Raw genomic sequence first — 21,662 nt, 5'->3', positions numbered from 1 at the left:
CTTGGAGGGGCCAGAATGTCAGACTCCATGAAAGAGCATAAACTGCTTATTTACATATCACATAAGATGAGCTCAATGTGGCTGAAGCCAAAGGTCCTTAGTGATGCAGGAAGATCAACCTGTTCATTCTGGGTGTTAGAATATAAAGAGAACGAAAACGCCTGGCTCCACACAAGATGCCGTCTGAAACACGTTTCCTGTCACAGCCACCTGCCTTTTCATTAGGGTTCCAGGTTCTGTCTCATTAAACAGAAGAGTTGATTCAGTTGGGCCCACCTAATTATTCTTATTAAAATATGTAACCATAATATTTTAATTGTAAATTAAAGCTGCATGCATGAATGAATCTGAATTCATTTTAATTTTACAATGGCCTGATGCCAAGCCCTTTTTACGGGGAAGATCCATCAGCACGGATACTGCTCTCGTGGGAATTCAAACCAATGTGCAAATGGAACATGTTTAGCTAACAAGGGAGCCTCTCCCTCCCTGTTCTCCTCTCTCTAGATTGATTGCGGTAATAAAGCTATTTTAACAAGAGAGACTGCAATCGACTCCCCACTCTACCCCCCCCATCTTAAAAAAAAATTTTTTTACCAAACTTCTAAACTGGCACTACCAGCTTAGGTAGAACCAAGATGTCAGTCCCGGGCCATTTGCATCTTGAACAAGGATGGTAACTGGGTGTCAATTCACATGTCAACCTTACGATTAATTAGTAATGTCTCCTGTGGGCACCAAGTGCAAAGGGCTTACACACACACTGCCCCCCTGGTCTAGATTCTAGAACAATCAGTGATATTGCATTCAGCCCTTATATATGCAGTTAGGTGGGACTTGAATTCTTTTCCACTAAACCACCACCAGCCACTAGGATATTTAAAGGCTTAACCAAAACCTCCTCCACTTCTAACTGGCATTAACTACAGGGTGCTGATGGGGTAGCTGCTGAGATAAAAATATCTTGATAATTGAGGCTTTAGGAAAGCCTCTCCTTGACTTCTAAGCTGAGGCCTGAAAGATAAGGAGTCGTCAGCCTGTCAAGGTGGTGTGAAGGCTGGGGAGAGAGATTATTCCAGGCAGTGGGAAAAACATCTGTGAAAGCCCAGGGGCCCAGGGCACACAGAGCAATCAAGTTTCCAGAATAAGGCGTGAGAAGGGCACTGGGTGGAGGGAGAAGCAGGAGACGAGCCTGGGGAAAGAAGCAGGGTCGGATCACACAGGGCCTTGGAAACCACACTGAGGAGTGTGGACTTTGTTCTAAGAGCAACGTGAGAGAAACCAAGAAATTCTGGCCACACATAGAAAATGAATTGATATGTGATGGACAGTAGTATGTTACAGCACATCCAGAATCTGGTCTTGCTGTGCTTATTTCTTGCTGACAGAGACTCAAGTATATTTCTGGGCATTATACCCCTTTTTCAACTTAACGGTATTTTCCTTTTCAATTGAAGGACTTTCCAGTTTAAAACTGCTTAATGTTATAATATTATTATATAATTAGTTATAATAAAGGACTTTGTAAGGTCAATATGATGCTTTCTTTATGCAGTTGGTTAAAGTCTGTGTCTAGTTTTTATTAACTGAAATGAACTTTAAAAACCGTGATTAAACCAGCCAAGAAAAAAAAAAAAAAGGCTTCTCATTGGAAAAACGTCTTTGTTGCTTTCATGGGGAGCTTTCTCCCCCCAAGAACAATTTTTAAAATGTGCCTCTGGAATAGTGCCGGCTGTCAGCACAGCTCCGCTCTCAGGCCAATACAGGTGTGTAGTGAAGCATTCAGCTTACCTGAAAGGAGGTCTGTCCTCTGCCCTTGGCTTCTGGGAGGTGATCTCTAGGCCCCTGGAATGTCTTGCCTGACAAGAGTATCTTTGTTTGCCTGGGTTTGGCCACTGGACAGTCTAACAATGTGAATATGATGGAGGCTTAGGGCCACGCTGTATCAGCTGTGACCTCTGGAGGAACTAGAGACTAAAGGTATTAGCCTGATCCCAGGAGGAGCAGACAAAAAGGTCGGCCATGCAGGCAGGATGAGCCCCAATAAAAACTCTGGACACCAAAGGCACAGGGGAGCTTCCCTGTGGAAATTATCACACACTGACTTCTTGTGGAGAGAATAAGCGGTAACTCTGCATTTGGGCCCCTTCCCAACCTGGCCCTCTGCATCTCTCCCTTCAGCTGGTTCTAACTGGTATCCTTTCCCTGTAATAAACCATAACAGTGAGTATAACTGCTCTCAGTGAGTTCTGTGAGTCTTTCTTGTGAATTATCAAAACTGAAGATGGTCTGGGGAACCTCCAAATTTGAAATTGGTATCAGAAGTGAGGGCAGTGTGGAGGCTTGCAGTTTGGCCACCTTCACAGAGAAGGCATTTCCTGAAGCAAGCACCTTGGTCCCAGTACTGTTTAACACAGGGACAAGGAAGAAGCATGCCTGGTCTTCGTACTGGGTAGGGCCAAGAAGACTGCACGGATGCTGGGGAGTGGGGGTCAGGAGGTTCAGGAGGGCAGCTGTTTTGTTCTTTCATTAGCCCCCTTCTATGACGTCCTGTGGTATCTTGACTCTCCTCTACAGATTTATGGTCAGAGAATGAAGAACTAAACTGTAGTGAGTTAAAGCATGTGGATTATCTATTTGGGGATTTCTGATGACATACCTCTTTCTGCTGTTCTGGAAACATCTTCAACACAGGACACAATCGATCTGAAAAATAAGATACCAACACTCAGTGATTTGGAACCTACATACAGGAGCAGATATGCCTCTCAGGGCCTCCCACCCAGACCCCCCCTGAGAGCCTGCCCTCCCACAGTCTCTGAAAAGTATACCTGTGCTTCTCCCCTAACCCTGTCTCCTGCTGACCCAACCAAGGGGAACATCGGTCCACCTGGGAATTGGGAGTTTAGGATACAGCAAGGCCAAGACAGCCAGATGATGACCGGCCCTCAAACTGAAGGCCAGGCAGGGTCAGGCTGGAGTTGGAGCCTTGGGGAAATCAGAGGAGGCTGGAGATGTTGGGGAGCAGAGGGCCATGAGGGGCAGCAGGGGATGCTGGTTGGCAGTGAGGTGAGGAGAATGGAAAATGTGCCCAGAGATCCACCACTGAGAACAGCCCTGACAGTTTCACCAGCAACCCAAGCTTTCAAGGGACAAGTCACTCCTGTGACATTTAAACTACTCCAGAGTTCAGATAAGAGATGGTGTGGCCCCAAGAGGGATGAAGATGGGAAACTTGATTCTGAGCCTCCAGTCAGTGCAGTCAGCCACTCGGCTGATTCCAGGCCCTGCATGTTCCTAAGACTGTCTATTGTTCCTTAAAACCCCACTTAGCTAGTTGGACTTAACACCTACTCCCTGCCAAAAAAAAAAAAAAAAAATTAATCCCCTCACTATATGCATGCACATGTATTTTACAACAGAAAGGTGGCTATGGCTGCATGGTCACGATTTGCCTTTATTTTGATAATGTAAGTCTGACCCCACTTTCCAGATGATTATTATCATCCACAAGTATTTCCTGAGTCTCCACGAACATCCCTGGCACTGTAGGGAATACGAGGAAGTACGTGGGTGCTTCCCACATGGTGGGTGTCGGGGAGGAGAACCCAGAGCAGGCAGAGGAAAGAGCTCCCGAAGGAGGTGAGCGAGCCGCACCGTGAGCAGTGGCTGTGCTTCCAAGGGGAAGGAAGGTCCTTTCAGCCAGAGTGAGTGAGCGAGCAAGAGGACCCACAGGGGAATTTCAACGTTCACGGAAAGAGGAGGAAGAGGTGTGACAGTGGCATACACAGAGGATGGGGGAAAAGCATGATGGACAATCCAGAGATGGGGACCAGGCCGGTTCAGCTGAGGGAAAGGCTTCATGGGAGGTGGGAAGCTGCCAAAAAGGTAGGTCTGCATCCTAACCTCCGGAACCTGTGAAGGTGATCTTATTTGGAAAAGGTGTCTTTGCAGGTGGGTGGGCCCCAAATCCAATGACAAGTGTCCTTCTTATAAGAGACAGAAGAGAAGAAATCATCCACACACAGAGGAGTAGGCCATGTGAAGATGGAGGCAGAGACTGGAGTGATGCAGCCACAAGCCAAGGACACCTGGAGTCACCAGAAGCTGGAAGAACAAGAAAGCCTTCTCTCCTAGAGCCTACGGAGGCAGCACAGTCCTGCCAACACCTTGATTTCAAATTTCTGGCCTCAGGAATGGTGAAGAGAATAAATTTCTGTTGTTTTAAGCCACAAAGTTTGTGGTAATTTCTTATGGCAGCCACAGGAAACTAATACGGAGAGGCTCTCTGGGGATTAGACTAGAAAGGTAGGCTGGGAACGTAGCTGGGGAAGGGGGAATTCATTCATTCACTCACTCACTCACTCGGTATTTATGTGCCACGTGCTGGAGTAGGAGTGGGACACACAGTGGAGGGCAGAGCAGACTCAGAGCTTACGAGATGACTTCATAAATATAGTATAGAAATGATAGGAAAGGAAAGGAAAGGACAGCCTCTTGAAAGAACGGAAAGAATAAATGGGGAGGTGGGGGAGTGTCGCCTGGGAAGGCTGTACTGAGAAAGTGGCACTTAAGCTGAGGCCTAAAGGGTGGTGTCATTTAGCCAGGAAGGCTACAGGAGAAAGGCATTTTAAGCAGAGGGACTGGCGTGTGCAAAGGGGCGGATGCTGGAAGGAGGAGCAGCTCGAGAGTTCAGGTTATTGAAGGAATCCCTGCATCAGCTGAAGGCTAGGCCATGGGTGACATCCATCTTGGGATTCTGCCGAAACACTGATCGGGTGGGTCCTTGACCCCAAGCCTCCACCCCTTCCAGATCGTCCTGCCAACTCCCACCCCCTTCCCCGCTCCTGCCCCAGCTCTTCACCCCCATTACACAGCGTGTTGTGCAAGTCCATGCTGGCATGAACCTCACTTGCATCATAATATTTGTATATTCTCTTTCTCCCAGTTGACTGAATGTCTCCAACAAAGCACATCTGCATTTTCTTGTGTAAACTTCACAACCATTCTGTGAGGGAGATTTGAGTGTCCTCACTTTACAGGTAAGAAAACAGAAGGCTGGAGGGAGCAGGTTGCCCCAGGTCACACAGGGAGGGAGAGAGCTCAATTAGTCCAGTGTGAACTCAAGCCAGTCTGCTTCCCAGCCCAGGTCTTCCCATTGCCTGAGGCTGCCTCCATGACTGTGTGGCTGGACAAATGGTTCACATTTGGGGTCTTTAATTTAATTCTCCCCAAAGGACTTGAGATTTTCACCCACCCCCACCCAAGGCAGGCGGATTCAACAGTTCTCACAGGGCATTGGCCACCTGAGATGCTAGAGACCAAGTCAAACTGTACAAATAGGAAGCTGAAAGTTTAAACTGGCTCCAAAACATCACAGAGAACACAGTCAAGCTTTAATATTTTAAAGCGGGATAGAGGGATGGGGGTGGGGTTAGAGGGGAGAAGACTTTCATTTTCCACTCCATCCACTTCCACATTGTTTGAATTTTTCCAGTGAACACAAATTAATTTTACACTTTTTCAGGTAACTATCATTTAAAAATAAACACAATAATTCTATCAGAATTATTAAAAAAGAAATGACAGGCCCAGAATGGAGACACCTATGCCAAAACCAAGACTTAATACCTAACCAAACTGCCATTACAACCTTCCCCAGGAATGTCATCCCAACTAGAAAATGTGAAATTTTCAAGTCAGCACCAATTAGGTCACTCTTTTGATCCCCCCAAAGGAAGATGAGGTAACTCCTTCTGTCCCCCATAGGGAGGTTACTTAAGCCAGAAATAATCTTTTTGTTTGTTTATGGCTTGTCTTGCCTTTGAAAACCTCCCCCTCTCTGCAGCCCTCTGGAGCTCCCCTCTACTTGCTAGATGGGATGCTGCCCAATTCATGAATCGTTCAATAATGTTAATTAGATCTTTAAATCTACTTGGTTGAATTTTTGTTATTCAACAGAAGAAATAATGACTCAAACATAAATTATGGAAGATTTTTACTTCATGTAAAATAAACAGCAGATTCAAACATAGGAAAAGATGCTACCTTTATAACTCAATAGAAAATGTCATCAGGTACTGGACCTTGCCATGGCATTTACTGATGGGGGGAAGGAAATTAAATGATAGCACCATAGAATGGTTTGAGAGAAAAGGTTAGATGTCTATAATTTGGCAAACAGAAGCCGCTAGTCAGAAACTGCCCCCTGATAAACTATGCCCTCCTGGTGGGTTGTAAAATTTTTCATTTGTTTAGATTTCCAAATTCCCCAGGCTAGCCCCTATGCCTGTCAAAATAATGGATATGGAGAATTCTTGCCTCACTGAAAGACTTACAGGAAGCAGTGTGGAGAGCTGACCCCAGCTAACCTTGAAACAGAAAGTAGAACGGTGGTTGCCAGGCCTGGGAGAAAGGGGAGATGGCGAGTTCTTGTTTAATGAGTATAGGGTTTCAGTTTTGCCAGATGAAAAAGATCTGGAGACTTGTTACACAACAATGTGAATATACTCAACACTATTGAATTGTATGCTTAAAACAGGCAAAATGGTAAATTTTATGTTTCTTACCACAATTAAAGGTAACATTTTTTTTTTTATAAAAAGGTCAATAATCTATTTCGAATGTTTAACCTTGCTGTAAGTGCAAATAAAAATGAGATGCCATATTTCTGTCTATCAAATTAGAATGTTTCTTCAATGATATCCATTGCTGGCAAGCATCATGGGAAATGAGACTGAATGCTGCTGGTAGGAATGTGAGCTATTTCAATATTTCTCAAAGACAATTTGGCCATATGTTTCAAAAGCATTATTTATTTATTTTTGCAGTACGCGGGCCTCTCACTGTTGTGGCCTCTCCCTTTGCGGAGCACAGGCTCCGGATGCGCAGGCTCAGCGGCCATGGCTCACGGGCCCAGCCGCTCCGTGGCATGTGGGGTCTTCCCGGACCGGGGCACGAACCCGTGTGCCCTGCATCGGCAGGCGGACTCTCAGCCACTGCGCCACCAGGGAAGCCCCGAAAGCATTTTTAAATTACTTATGTTCTTTGACTCAATTATTCCACATCTGGAATCTCAACGTAAAAAAACTGGTCAGACATGTGCAAATAATTTTTATATGAATGTTCACAATGCAGTATTTTTCATTTAAAAAATCAAATAAAATAGAAACCTAAATGTCCATAAGTAGTACACTAGGAAAAGTGAATTATGGTAGGGCTGCATAAGAGGCCACCTCGTAGCCATTCCAAATTATGTTACAGAAGAATACTAAATGATAGGGACTGTTCAAGAAGTATTAGGTGATCTTTTTACATATGTTTTTATTTCTTTACTTATTTATTTAAGAACCGAAGCCTACATGTGACAAGTCAACAGTGGTCATTTCTGTTTTATTTCCTTCTTTTCTGTATTTTTCCAAAAGTTTACAATGCATTTGTTAAAGTAATAAAACCATGATGATATCACTTATATTCAGAATCTTAAAAGATGATACAAACGAACTTATTTACAAAACAGAAATAGACTCACAGACATAGAAAGCAAACTTACAGTTACCAAAGTGGGGGGAGGGATAAATTGGGAATTTGGTATTAACAGGTACACACTACTATATATGAAATAGGTAGACAACAAGGATACTGTATAGCACAGGAAACTATATCAATATCTTGTAATAACCTATAATGGAAAAGAATCTGAAAATGTCTCTGTGTGTGTGTGTGTGTGTGTGTGTGTATATATATATATATATATATATATGATTGAATCACTTTGTACACCTGAAATATTGTAAATCAACTACATCCCAATAAGAAAGTGGGAAAAGAAAAAGGAAACTATATATATATGGGTTTTTTGCCATATGGCTCGGCATGCAGGATCTTAGTTCCCCAACCAGGCCTACGGCAGTGGAAGCACCAAGTCCTAACCACTGGACCACCAGGGAACTCCCAGAAAACCATATATTTTTTAAAAGATAGTAAACAATGTATTCAATTACTTTTATTATTCCCCCCTCCAATAAAAACAATAGTTAATTTCACTTTCAGTGTTTGTTTCATTTCCTCCTAAATGTTCAGCAATTTTTCTACTTAAATTTAAAAAATCACTGGCTTCTTACTTTCATCTGTACAAGGATATGACATCAGTGGGGTTATTTAAAATTCAAAGTTTAATTTACTGCCAGTTTTTCCCAGACCTGCTCTCGGTGCTACCTATGTCCTTTGCAGGTCTGTAGTGGGGATAGGGGCGGGGCAGGGGGGGCCAGTATAGCCCTCCCAAATCTCCCCTAGGGGGAAGTTCTTGTCCAGGGTCTTGCTGGAGGGGTAGTTCTACAGGTAGCCCTGTTTTCTAGCACCTGGGGGGCCCTCCTCAGACACAGGAAACAGCATCAGTGATGGGCATCAGACTCCAGGGAGGCCCATGCACAGGTTAGCCAGGTGCCTGAGGCATGGCCTGGCATGGAAAGCAGGGAGGGCTGGGCACCAGCTCCCTCCCAGCATTTAGGCTAGGAAGCACCAAGACTAGGCAGTTCTCTGGGTCCTGAAGCTAGGAAATGATGATGAGAAAAGGGAGAGATAACGATGTCTTAACTGGAGTTCTAAGGGACCAGAGCGTATACTTAAACAGAAGCCATGACGTAAATAAAAGATCTCTTGAGATACTAAAGAAACTGGCCACCAGAAAAGTTGAATTACAGACGCCCGCTTCAGCTGCTGATGTCCGCAGGGCTGCCTGGTGCCAGCGCCGTAACCCAGAGTTCTTACTTCCCCAGTGGCTTAAGTGCCCAGAGTCTCCTGGGTTCCCATGCACAGTGTCCTTACAATAAGCAACCCCGTACTCGAGGTAGCTTGAGGGAGATCCCAATTTGTGCAATCAAAAGAGCTCAACCAAAAAGAAAAAGAAAAAAGAGCTACACCAAAACATGAGAATGGATTGAAGTGGGGCAGCCATGCACTTTTGAGGAGGGCCGGCAAGGTGTGCAGAACCATGTGTAAATCAGGCCCAAGCTGTTCTTCCTCAGTCTGATCTTAGAACTTTAAAAAGGCAAAACCAAAATGGAAAAAAAAAGCAGAAATCTGAAAATCAGTTAATGTTGGAAAGACAAATAAAATTACCATTAAATTTTTCCAGCATTTATCACACATACACAAAAATATATTAAAGAGGGTTAGCAGTCTAAAACAATACTGGTTCATAACACATAAAATAATGAAACCACTAACTTGCTAATCTCTATGATATAATCTCTACAATGGGTTCCATTTATGGTCATGAATATGATGCTAGGACAAATTTAGGGTTTGAAATCCAGAGAAAAGAAAAAAAAAAGTGTACATGTGTATATATATATATATATATATATATAATTTTAGCATCACAACCATTTTGGTGGCATTTAGGAAAAATGCTACCTTAGATTTACAGATGCTCCAGACACAGGCATGTGCATGTTGGGCCTGACTTCCACCTCCCTTCATACACATGCTAAGGAGAGCCACTGAGGGGAGAGCAAAACACAACTAGGATAAACAGAGCAAGGAAAAAGCCATAAAAAGCAGATGTAGGAGAGAGGAGCAGACAGCTAGAGCAGACAGGCAGGTAACAATGGACTTCCCAACTTGTGCTGTGACATCCTGTTTCCTCACAAGAACCTTAACCTCCCAGATCAAATCCAAAAATATTTTTCACACTTCCCAAACAGTCTCCTTCCTTTTTTTATGCTACTAAGTTTCTCCTATTACTGATGCGTCTGGGCTACTCATTTTCCCCTTTTAGAAAAGCAGACAAATCTCAGAAGTTGGGGGACGGGTATTAGTAACTTAAATATTCATGTGAATTAGTCCAAACGGATTGCATTCCTATTAACCAAGAGTGATCAATCTTCAGCTACTCACTCTCCTTGCCCACCACACAAAACCATCGGCTTGGGTTTATGGAGTTCTTTGCAGGCTGATGTATCCCTCAGTGCCCTGCCACAGGACCGTGAAAGACCTAAACACACAGCCTCCTAAAGAATGATAGAAAATGCCCTGCTCCTCTCTCCGGCCAACAGTTGGAGAGACATTTTTTTTTAACTCTCCACTCACCCTACCCCTTCACCTGATAAGAAGACTTTGCAAAAGTATTACCACAAAAGTTCCCATCAAAACACTACCTGAAGAATAGCATCAAAAGAATAAAATACCTAGGATTAAATTTACCAAAAGTGCAAAACGTATACTCTGAAAACTACAAAACACTGTTGAAAGAAATTAAAGAAGATCTAAATAAATGGAAAAACATCCCCTGTTCATGGATTGGAAAACTTAACATTATTAAGATGGCAATTCTCCCCAAAATAATCTATAGATTCAGTGCAATCAATCAGAATCCCAGCTGAATTGTTTGTACAAATTGATAAACAGATTCTAAAATTCACATCTAATTGCAAGGGACCCAAAACAGCCAAAACAACCCTGAAAAAGAAGAACAAAGTAGGAGGACTCTCACTTCCTGATTTTAAAACTCACTACAAAGCAACAGTACTCAAGACAGTGTGGGACCGGCACAAGGATAAACAAATAGACCAACAGAATAGAAATGACAGACCAGAAATAAACCCATATTTCTATGATCAACTGTTTTCATCAAGGGTACCAAAACCATTCAATGGGGAAAGAACAGTCTTTTTAATAAATGGTGCTGGATTTGATAAAGGAGGCTGGAATGTACAGTGGAGAAAGGACAGCCTCTTCAATAAGTGGTGCTGGGAAAACTGGACAGCTACATGTAAAAGAATGAAATTAGAACACTCCCTAACACCATACACAAAAATAAGCTCAAAATGGATTAAAGATCTAAATGTAAGGCCAGAAACTATCAAACTCTTAGAGGAAAACAGAGGCAGAACACTCTATGACATAAATCACAGCAAGATCCTTTTTGACCCCGCTCCTAGAGAAATGGAAATAAAAACAAAAATAAACAAATGGGACCTAATGAAACTTCAAAGCCTTTGCACAGCAAAGGAAACCATAAACAAGAGCAAAAGACAACCCTCAGAATGGGAGAAAATATTTGCAAATGAAGCAACTGACAAAGGATTAATCTCCAAAATTTATAAGCAGCTCATGCAGCTCAATAACAAAAAAACAAACAACCCAATCCAAAAATAGGCAGAAGACCTAAATAGACATTTCTCCAAAGAAGATATACAGACTGCCAACAAACACATGAAAGAATGCTCAACATCATTAATCATTAGAGAAATGCAAATCAAAACTACAATGAGCTATCACCTCACACCAGTCAGAATGGCCATCATCAAAAAATCTAGAAACAATAAATGCTGGAGAGGGTGCGGAGAAAAGGGAACACTCTTGCACTGCTGGTGGGAATGTGAATTGGTACAGCCACTATGGAGAACAGTATGGAGGTTCCTTAAAAAACTACAAATAGAACTACCATATGACCCAGCAATCCCACTACTGGGCATATACCCTGAGAAAACCATAATTCAAAAAGAGTCATGTACCAAAATGTTCATTGCAGCTCTATTTACAATAGCCCGGAGATGGAAACAACCTAAGTGTCCATCATCAGATGAATGGATAAAGAAGATGTGGCACATATATACAATGGAATATTACTCAGCCATGAAAAGAAACGAAATTGAGCTATTTGTAATGAGGTGGATGGACCTAGAGTCTGTCATACAGAGTGAAGTAAGTCAGAAAGAGAGAGACAAATACCGTATGCTAACACATATATATATGGAATTTAAGAAAAAAAAATGTCATGAAGAACCTAGGGGTAAGATGGGAATAAAGACACAGACCTACTAGAGAATGGACTTGAGGATATGGGGAGGGGGAAGGGTAAGCTGTGACAAAGCAAGAGAGTAGCATGGACATATATACACTACCAAACGTAAAATAGATAGCTAGTGGGAAGCAGTCGCATAGCACAGGGAGCACCTCGGAGGGAGACGCAAGAGGGAAGAGATATGGGAACATATGCATATGTATAACTGATACACTTTGTTATAAAGCAGAAACTAACACACCATTGTAAAGCAATTATACTCCAATAAAGATGTAAAAAAAATAAAAAATAAACGGTGCTGGGACAAGAGGATAGCCAAGAATTAAGTTGGACCCCTACTTTATGCCATATATAAAAATTAACTCAAAATGGATCAAAGACCTAAATGTTAAGAGCAAAAACTATTAAGACTTAGGAGAAAACAGGTAAATCTTCATGGCCTTGGATTTAGCAAAGGATTCTTAGAGATAATAAAAGCATGAGCAATAAAAGAAAAAATAGATAAATTCGACTACACAAAAATTAAAAACTTTTGAGCTTCAAAGGATACCATCAAGAAAGTGAAAAGTCAACGCACAGAATGGGAGAAAATATCTGCAAATCATTTATCTAATAAGGAACTTGTACTATCCAAAATATATAAAGAAATCTTCCAACTCAGTAATAAAAAGACTTAAGGATCTAATGCATAACATGGTGACTATGGTTGATAACACTGTATTGTATAACTGAAATTTTCTAAGAGAGTAGCATTTAAATGTTCTTACCAAAAAAGAAAAGAAAAGGTAAATAAGTGAGGTGGTGGATGTGTTAATCAACTCAGTGGGGGAATCCTTTCACAACGTATACACATATTATCACGTTGTACACTTTAAATATCTCACAAATTTGTCAACTGTACCTCAATAAAGCCGGAAAAAATAATAAAAAGACTAACAATTCAAAAATGGGCAAAGGATCCTGAATAGACATTCTTCCAAGGAAGATATACAAATGGACAATAGGCACATAAAAAGATGCTTGATGTCATTAGCTATTGGGGAAAGCAAATCAAAACCACAATGAGATACCACTTCACTTCCACTAGGCTGGCTAGAATCAAAAAGTCAGATAATAACAAATGTTGGCAAGAATGTAGAGAAATTGGAACTGTCACGTATTGCTGGTGGATATATAAAATGGTGCGGTCACTTTGGAAAACACTCACATTTTCTCAAACAATTCAACATAGTTTACCATTTGACCCGGCAATTCTATCTTAGGTATATACACATACGTCCACAGAGGAACTGGTATATAAATAGCAGCATTATTCATAAGACTCAAAAAGTGGAAACAACCCAAATGTCCAGTAATGGGCGAATGGATAGACAAAGTGTGGTATATCTATACAATGGAGTATTATCCAACACTAAAAAAGAATGAAATACTGACACATCCTACAACAAGAGACAAACCTTGAAAACACCATGGTAAGTGAGAGAAGCCAGTCACAAAAGTCCACGTATTATATGACTTCCATTCACATGAAAAGTCCAGAATAGGGAACTCTATAGAGACAGAAAAGAGATTCGGGTTGTTTGGGGCTTGGGTGGAGTGGGTGGAAGGGTGGAGATTGGGGGTACAGAGGGTGATAGCTAAAGGACAGTGAAATGAGGTAGTGAAATATTCTAAAATTGGCTGTGATGACGGTTGCAAGTATCTGTGAATATGCTAAAAACCACTGAATTGTACACTGCAATTGGGAAATTGTATAGTATGCAGATATCACAACAAAGCCACTTAAAAAAAAAAAAGTAAAGTACTATCTGAAACCTTTCATTCGTGGCCCTAGTGTCACTCATCCTGCAAACGACAACGTCTGCCAAGCTGAAGGCCCTCCAGGCATCATCGCTCCCCTGGGGTTCTCTCATCCCTACCTGGTTCCTGTCCCTCTGCCATCTCTACTAACCCTGCCTTCCAATATGCCCCTGGAACCCTCAGTCTAGAGCCAGCAAATGTTCCACATTTGCACTTATCTCAGCAGCTTTATCTTAGCTGGGTCCTGGTTCTTCCACCCTCCCCTTCCATGATAACCCTCCCAAGTCAAAGCTGCTCATTTCCTCAACACTCCTGTTTTTCAGGACCAGGAGAAACCAAATTTCCCTGGTCACTGTTATTTCCAGACAATAACCTACCAAGAAGTACCCAGAACCTAGGCATGGGACCAACTAACTCCCTTCTCCTCACTTCCTAGCATCAATTCCTTCTCTCCAGGCTCCTGCTCTTCATTTCTACATTTTTAGGGACATCCTCTGTGTGTTCCTCCCCACTTTTTCCTGATCCCTCCAAGGAGGACCTCATTCACAGAGTGACCTAACATTCCCTGGTCTCACCTTAGCCTGTTCTCCTTCATTCCTGTGACCTAACACTTTGTTTACCAACAATGTATTTACCATGTGGCTACATCCCAACCAGGAACTGTTCTTTGAAATGGAAAACTAAAAGGTCCCCTCTGACCACCACCTGCCCACCCTTCCTTTTCTCACTTCCTCATTCTCACCCAATTTGCTCTTCCACTTGAATGAAAAGCCACCAGAACTTTTGATCCTACCCTTCTTATTCTCCCTCTGGACTTCACTTCCTTCTACCATTCAAATATCCTCCCCCCTCCAGCATCCTTTCTTTCCTGCTCCATTGACACATAGCTCCTTCTACCTGCCAGTCTCCCAAACATGGATCAACATAGCCTCTGCCTCCTCCACTTTCTCTCTTGTCCTGTCCAATACTGAAGAAAAATCCAGTCGTTCTGTGACAGGCTCCATCACCAGGTTCTGAGTTCCAGCCTAAGGGCGGCCCTCCAGGGTTCAGGGGTCTTTCCACTCATCCAGCAGCTTCAGACCATTATCTCTCATACCCAGCCTCCTTCCTCCTCCCAGTCTACTCCTCTATCATCTGATAACTGTATCTCCCACTTCATCAGATAGTAAGACCATCAGGTTTACAATCTTCATCTTGATCCTCTGCCCCCTTGAAATCTACCCATATATTCACCCACTTCCCTTAGTCTCAAAGAAAAGCATCAAGCTCTCTCCTGTCTTCATGATCCTATCTCCCTGACCTCCTCCAAGACCTCAGCCCATCAATTATTCCACCCCCTTAATAACTACAGCTTCTTTCTTTTCATTAGTCCCTTCTCCTTCCCCAACAAGCAAGCTCAGGTTCTTCTCATCCCAGTGTAGATGGGCAGCCCTGCCTAATTCATCAACCTATGAAAGACCAGGCGCTGCCGCAGACATTGGAGATGGGGCAACAAACAAGACAACCCCAGGTCCCGGGTTTCACTTACATCAGAGTGGGAGGAGAAGGAAAGTTCTCCAATAAATGTACAACTCAGCCATAAAAAAAGAATGAAATTTTGCCATTTGTAATAACATGGATGGACTCAGAAGGTATTATGCTTAGTGAAATAAGTCAGACAGAGAGACAAATACTATATGATATCACTTATATGTGGAATCGAAAAAATACAACAAAACTAGTGAATATAACAAAAAAGAAACAGAATCACAGATATAAAGAACAAATTAGTGGTTACCATTGGGGAGAGGGAAGGGAGAGGGGCAATATAGGGGTAGGGGATTAAGAGGTACAAAGTATTAGGTATAAAATAAATAAGGTACAAGGATATATTGTATAACACGGGCAATGTAATCAATGTTTTATAATAACTAAAAATGGAGCATGGCCTTTAAAAATTGTGAATCACTATATTGTACACCTGTAACCTATAATATTGTACATCAACAGTACTTCAATTTTTAAAAAGATAATAAACAAGCTTAATGACGAAAATGGAATAGGATGATGTGATCAAGAGTCATTATGGGGACTTGGTGGGGACGACTTCACATTCGGGTCATCAGGGAAGGCTTCTCTGAGGAGGTGACATTTGAGCCGAAACCTGAAAGGCAGGAGGGAGCCAGTGCAAGGCAGTCTGGGGAAAGAGCACTCCAGGAGGAGCAATCACCTCGTGCCAAAGCCCCAAGGCGGAACAAGCTTGGCCTACCTGGGGAGCCAAGGATGCCATGTGGTCAGACGGAGTGTGGTGGATGAGACAGAGGAGCTCAGAGAGGGAGGCAGGTGTCCTGTGGACCACAGTGAAGAATCTGGAAGCCATGGGAGCATCTCTAGCAGGTGAGTGACATAGTCTGACTTATGCGTTAGCAGGATCCCTCTGGCTGCTGGGTGGGGAATAGATTATCAGGGGCCAGAGCCGAAGCAGGGAGGCCCGTTGGGAGGCTACTGACATGGTGCAGACCAGAGGTGATGGTGGCTCAGACACAGGAATAGCAGCAGAGGTGTGTATGAGGGGAAGTAGCTATTGGCGTGCTTCCTCATCTGTGCATATCCAATTGGACAAGAGAGAAAGTGATGTGCCACAGTTGCTAAGAGATAGGGACCACAGCATCTATTCAAGAAGGGTTCTATGAGACATGCTGCAGGGGAAGGAGACAGACACTCGCTGCAGCTTAGGGCCTGCAGGTGATACAGTGAGGCCCCCGTGGGGAAGAGAGCATTCTCCCCACCTCTGCACTGACACCCCAAAGGCTGGTCTTGACCGGCAGACAGTGAGCGGTGTGTGGTTGGAGGAGGACATGAGCAGTTTCTGTGGTGAGGAACCACACATGGCTTCCCAGGAGAAGCCACAGACTCACTGTCACCTTCCACTTTAATCAGGGCAATGCCCCAAAGGGCCACTGGCAGCCCTCTTCTCTTCCACTCTACACTTGTTCTCCATCTTGGCCACCACCCCCATCTCACATGCAAAGGAGTCCACAATCAGAACCTCCTAGTGGACATCCTTCAGGCACCTCAAACTGACTGTGTCCAATCCAGGCTGGTTGTCACATGACACCTCTTCCTGGCCCTTCCAAAACCAGCCAATTTACCACCTCCTATGCCGTCCATTTTAGTTAGTGGTGTCAGCATCCACACGTTGACTCAAGTGAGATCCCAGGGGCTGTCTTTGATTGCTTCCTTTCCCTTACTTTCCAAATCCAGCTGGTCAGCAAGCCCTGACCATCCTCTCTCTAACTGCCTGCTAAGTCCATTCCCTTCTCACAGCTCCCAATGTCACTGGCCTAATTCAGGCTCTTGTCATTATTCTTTTGGACCCGAACTGGAACCATGGTAGATTCCTGGGCCCAACACACTTAGCAACTGCTCATAAATGATTTTTGAACAAATGAGAGAGAATGCATGAATAAAGAAAATGACTGAGTGGACAGATGAATGAGGAAATCAAACAAAAGAATCAATGAACGCTGTGTAGAAACAAAGAAAACTAAGGAATATATAGTCTAATGGAGGAGATGCAACCAAGCAGGTACAAGGCATCAGGTGATAAACAGAGTGCTATGGGGGGAGGGGAACGGAAAATAACACATATAGATTGTCTTCCAGTTGTCAAGTACTAAGCCAGGCACTTCACACATGGTTCACACATGACTCACCCAGAAACCATGTGATATATTGTGCTCCAGATGGGGAAACCGACATTCAAAGAAGTTAAGTAACCATCTAAGGCCACCCAACACATAAGGGGCAGTGTTCAGACTCGAACTTAGGTCCGCAGTCCCTAAATCCCACGTTGGTTAGTGGACACAGGCTTATAGGACAGGCCAGACTTCAAAAGATAATAATAATAACCAACACCCAGAGAGTCCTTCTGACCAACAGTCACCGTGCTAAGCACTTTACATATATCCTCATAAAAATCCTATGAAGCAGATATGAATATTATCCCCCTTTTAGAGTTAAGAAAACAGAAGTACCAAGAAGGTAACAATTCATTCGTCAAAGGTCATACAGCTACTAAGCGACAGAACTGAGATTTGAGCCCAGGCGGTCCTGCTGCAGTGCCCATGCTGGTCATCCCTTTAAGCTTCCGTTGTGTTGCCCTAAGGATGGAGGTAAGATGGCAGAGGTGGGTTCGAGGTGAAGGGGACAGTCTGCTTACCCCCAGGGTGGCAAGAAGTTGCAAGCCACTTTGGGGAACAGGAAGTGGCTCGCTGTGGCTGGGCTCCAGGGAGTGGTGGAAAGTGAGACTCCAGGCAAAGGTGGGATGGGACATGCGGCTTCCTGTCACCTGGCCCAGGTCCTTGGCCTGTCTTGTTTGATATATAAAGTTCCTCCCTCTTTCACAAGGTAGTGAACAGTTGGAGGAGCACGTTCGCTGTTTTCTTAACCAAAGTATTTCATTCTCTTGCATCTGAAGGTGGAAAAGCTAAAAGGCAAAGGAAGTTGGTCTTACCATTAACTAGACGGTACGACCTTCTCCCCCACAGTCCATGCAGATAAATATCAGTGCCATGATCCCTTGGCATGGATCCTTTTTTTTTTGGCTGCATTGGGTCTTCATTGCTGCGCGCGGGCTTCTCATTGCGGTGGCTTCTCTTGTGGCAGAGCATGGGCTCTAGCCACGCGGGCTTCAGTAGCTGTGGCACGCGGGCTCAGTAGTTGTGGCTCGCAGACTCTAGAGCACAGGCTCAGTAGTTGTGGCTCACGGGCTTACTTGCTCCGCGGCATGTGGGAACTTCCCGGACCAGGGCTTGAACCCGTGTCCCCTGCATTGGCGGGTGGACTCCTATCCACTATGCCACCAGGGAAGTCCCAGCACTGATTCTTGATACAGATTTAGTTTGAAAAGATTACACATACTTTAAAAATCTGTCTCTGATTTTATTTCCTGGTACTATAAGTGTGAGCCGATACACTGCCATCTTTACAGCTCACTACTACAAGGTTATATAAAAGTCAGTGAAATATAAATTTATATTAGGAACACTTTAGGAGAAGCAATTAAAAGGCAGATGCCCAAAACTAACATTTAATCTGCCAAGTAATCTAAGCAAGCCCTTGGGTCATTTTGAACATACTGGGGTCATAATCTCATCAGTCACAGGAAAAGGTCATCTTGGAATCTGCAAGTGCTATTCTAGTTCCTTCCTGCATGAAAATCTAGGGGGAAAAAATGATCACAACTGGGAAGCCTCCCAGCTTGAAGGAGACCAACATAATCATTCCACATGGTCAGGAGGACAGACTAAGTAAAAGAGCCCAAAGAAATATTCTCTGACCTCCGAGAGTAAATATTCTAAAGCAAAATAATTATTTTTACATAACTTAGTTCAAAGTAAATTTAAAGTAGTATAATTCAGGGAGTTTGAAAAACAGAGGAGTAAAATTACCACCCATAATTAGGGTGACCACATACCCTGGGTTAGTCAGGACAGTCCTGGTTTATACTCATCACACTGTAATTATTAATAGCACACACACACATACACACACATTTTAAGAGTGCTCAAAAGTACTGTGGTTTAAATGGTAAGTTATTTCTGGTCACCCTAGCATAATCCACTGCTATAAACAATCGTCACCACAGTTTTGGTATATTTCTTTGCTTTCTTTTTCTCACATGCATATTTTTTATCATCATAAGTGTTTTCACAAACCTATATATTCTTTTCTTCAATTTTCATTACAACAAAAATAGCATTCTATGTTCCTAGATAATAAGTCATAGCATTCCACTGGGTAGATGCTACCTTTCCTCTATTGTTGAACATTTAGGTGGCTTCAAGATAGTTTTAAAGGAAATGAATTTGTGGGGTACTTACAGGACCAGTGTATAGGTGAGGAAGAGTCAAAAAAATAGTAATTAGGAGGAAATTTCAAAAATTCTATTTTTTATGAACAAGGGAGTCCCCTGTTCCCTTCTAGACCAATGAATTTCTTCATTCTTCCCTGATCAAGGGTTCCCAGACCCATTCCAGTGTGTGTGTGGCCTTTGCATTCTTGCCCATACAATCCATGTGCCACACATGCAGTGATCCTCTCAATACAAAATTCAGATCAAACGCCTCTCCTGCCTGAAGTCCCCCCATGGCTGCCCACTGCAATAAGAATAAACTCCAAAGCCCTTGCCATGTCTTATACGCCCCATGTGGTCTGATCCCAGCCTACATTCCTGCTTCGCCTGCTTCCCCTCTCTTCTTTACTCTCTGCCCCTCTGGCCTTCTCTCCATCTCTCATATATACCAACTTCATTCCATCCCAGGGCCTCTGCACTTACTAGTCCCTCTTTCTAGAATGTTATTCTCTATACCTTCTCTGACTATGTCCTCAACTCAGATGTCACCAGAGTCATCTTTGCTGCAATACCTTAACTAAAATTTCCTCCCAAAGTCATCCTCTTTCCAGTTACACTATTTTATTTTCCTTATGGCACTCAACACAATCTGAATCTATATTATTTGTTTATATGTATTTTTTTTTCCCCTGTGATGTGGACTCCAAGAGGGCAGAGACTCTGCCCAGTTCACTGCTGCACCCCAGTGCCCAGTCCGTAATAGCAGATGGAAAGCAAGTAACTAGAATGAGTGAACGACTCTGGACAGGAGAGTTGCCGTGAGAACAGATCCTTATTCAATCAGCAAAGTACTACAAACCCCTTTTTGTTTTTCTGCAAAATGATCAACCAGTACTATTATGTGGAAATAATGAAATTAATGAAACAAAATATTCATCCAAGAACACATCATCAACACCAATAAACAATATCACCTGGATTAAAGGAATTAAATTTTTGCTTTGTAGGACCCCCCCACCAAAATATAAAGAAAAAACTTCTAGCAGTCTGAAATATATAACAGGGGTCCCTATATGGCATTTAGGTCCATGACCAAGTTTTTAGCGGTCCACAGTAAAATGGGGAAAAGAAGACAATGCATTGAATTTTTAGAAAGCTAAAATCTTTCAATTTAAAGGACTCTCCATTATTCTTAGATTATGCCTTTCCTACTTTTGGGGTATCAAAATATTCTTTTATACAACAACAGGGATTGTATCCAATAGGTTGTGAGGAGGTTTTTATGCCCTTTATATGGAAAGCAAAAGGTAAGCAATCCTGGGGCTTCCCTGATGGCTCAATGGTTAAGAATCTGCCTGCCAATGCAAGGGACACGGGTTCGAGCCCTTGTCTGGGAAGATCCCACATGCCGCGGAACAACTAAGCCCGTGAGCCACAGCTACTGAGCCTGCACTCTAGAGCCCGCGAACCACAACTACTGAGCCTGCGTGCCGCAACTACTGAAGCCCACGTGCCTAGAGCCCATGCTCCGCAACAAAAGAAGCCACTGCAATGAGAAGCGCGTGCACCGCAACGGAGTAGCTCCCACTTACCACAACTAGAGAAAGCCCTCGTGCAGCTATGAAGACCCAAAGTAGCCAAAAATAAAATAAATAAATTTATTTTAAAAAAAAAAAAAAGGTTAGTGATCCTGTGCTAGGCCTCAACCTTCTTTTATCATTTTAAAAATCCAAGAATTCCACAGATCTGGGTACCATTCATCTCTGCATTCCCCTCACTCCTTCTTCTCAGCTGTGGCCCTTGGAGGTTTTACTAAGCCCACAGTTGTACCAACTCTAATCCTAGAGTGCCAGGCCCTCTGGCTCTATGGGAAAGAGGCAGGATCAATCAATGATTCAATCAATTAGTGATGCCTGCCATGATGAGGAGGAGGGTGGGCAGGAGATGGGAGATGCAGTGGAGGGAGAGTGGCATGAGCAATGCGTCTAGAAAAATAACCCCTCCCCTAAGACATGTCAGGGCCCAATATTAAAACCACTTGGAAAATTATAAGTGAGAAATCTAAGTGACTTGTTCAGCCCCTTAACATAAGTCGTTGCTGAACACAGAGAAGTGAGGACAATGAAGTCACGAGGGTGCACAGCGGTCAGCCAGCCTCCCTCGCTACCTCCTGGTGCGTGACTCATTGCCTGCCTCACCGAAACCGTGGGAAGCTGT

At 43.2% G+C, this 21,662-nt stretch overlaps 1 protein-coding gene across 2 annotated transcripts in view; it reads right to left on the bottom strand.

Moving 5' to 3' along the window:
• Nucleotides 1-21,662, bottom strand: part of SNX10 (sorting nexin 10) — a 73,106-nt gene that overhangs the window by 23,206 nt on the left and 28,238 nt on the right. For both annotated transcript variants that reach the window (XM_029234018.1, XM_029234017.1), the window contains exon 2: nt 2,660-2,706. In XM_029234018.1, coding sequence (XP_029089851.1) covers nt 2,660-2,683 — 24 coding nt within the window. In that variant the 5' untranslated portion in view covers nt 2,684-2,706. The remainder of the gene's footprint in view (nt 1-2,659; nt 2,707-21,662) is intronic.

This window comes from Monodon monoceros, unplaced genomic scaffold (assembly GCF_005190385.1).
Source record: "Monodon monoceros isolate NGI ecotype Baffin Bay Population unplaced genomic scaffold, NGI_Narwhal_1 Super_Scaffold_2, whole genome shotgun sequence".
Classification (NCBI taxonomy): Eukaryota; Metazoa; Chordata; class Mammalia; order Artiodactyla; family Monodontidae; genus Monodon; species Monodon monoceros.
The sequence above is the reverse complement of the archived record's forward strand: the minus strand, read 5'-3'. Positions and strand labels throughout refer to the sequence as shown.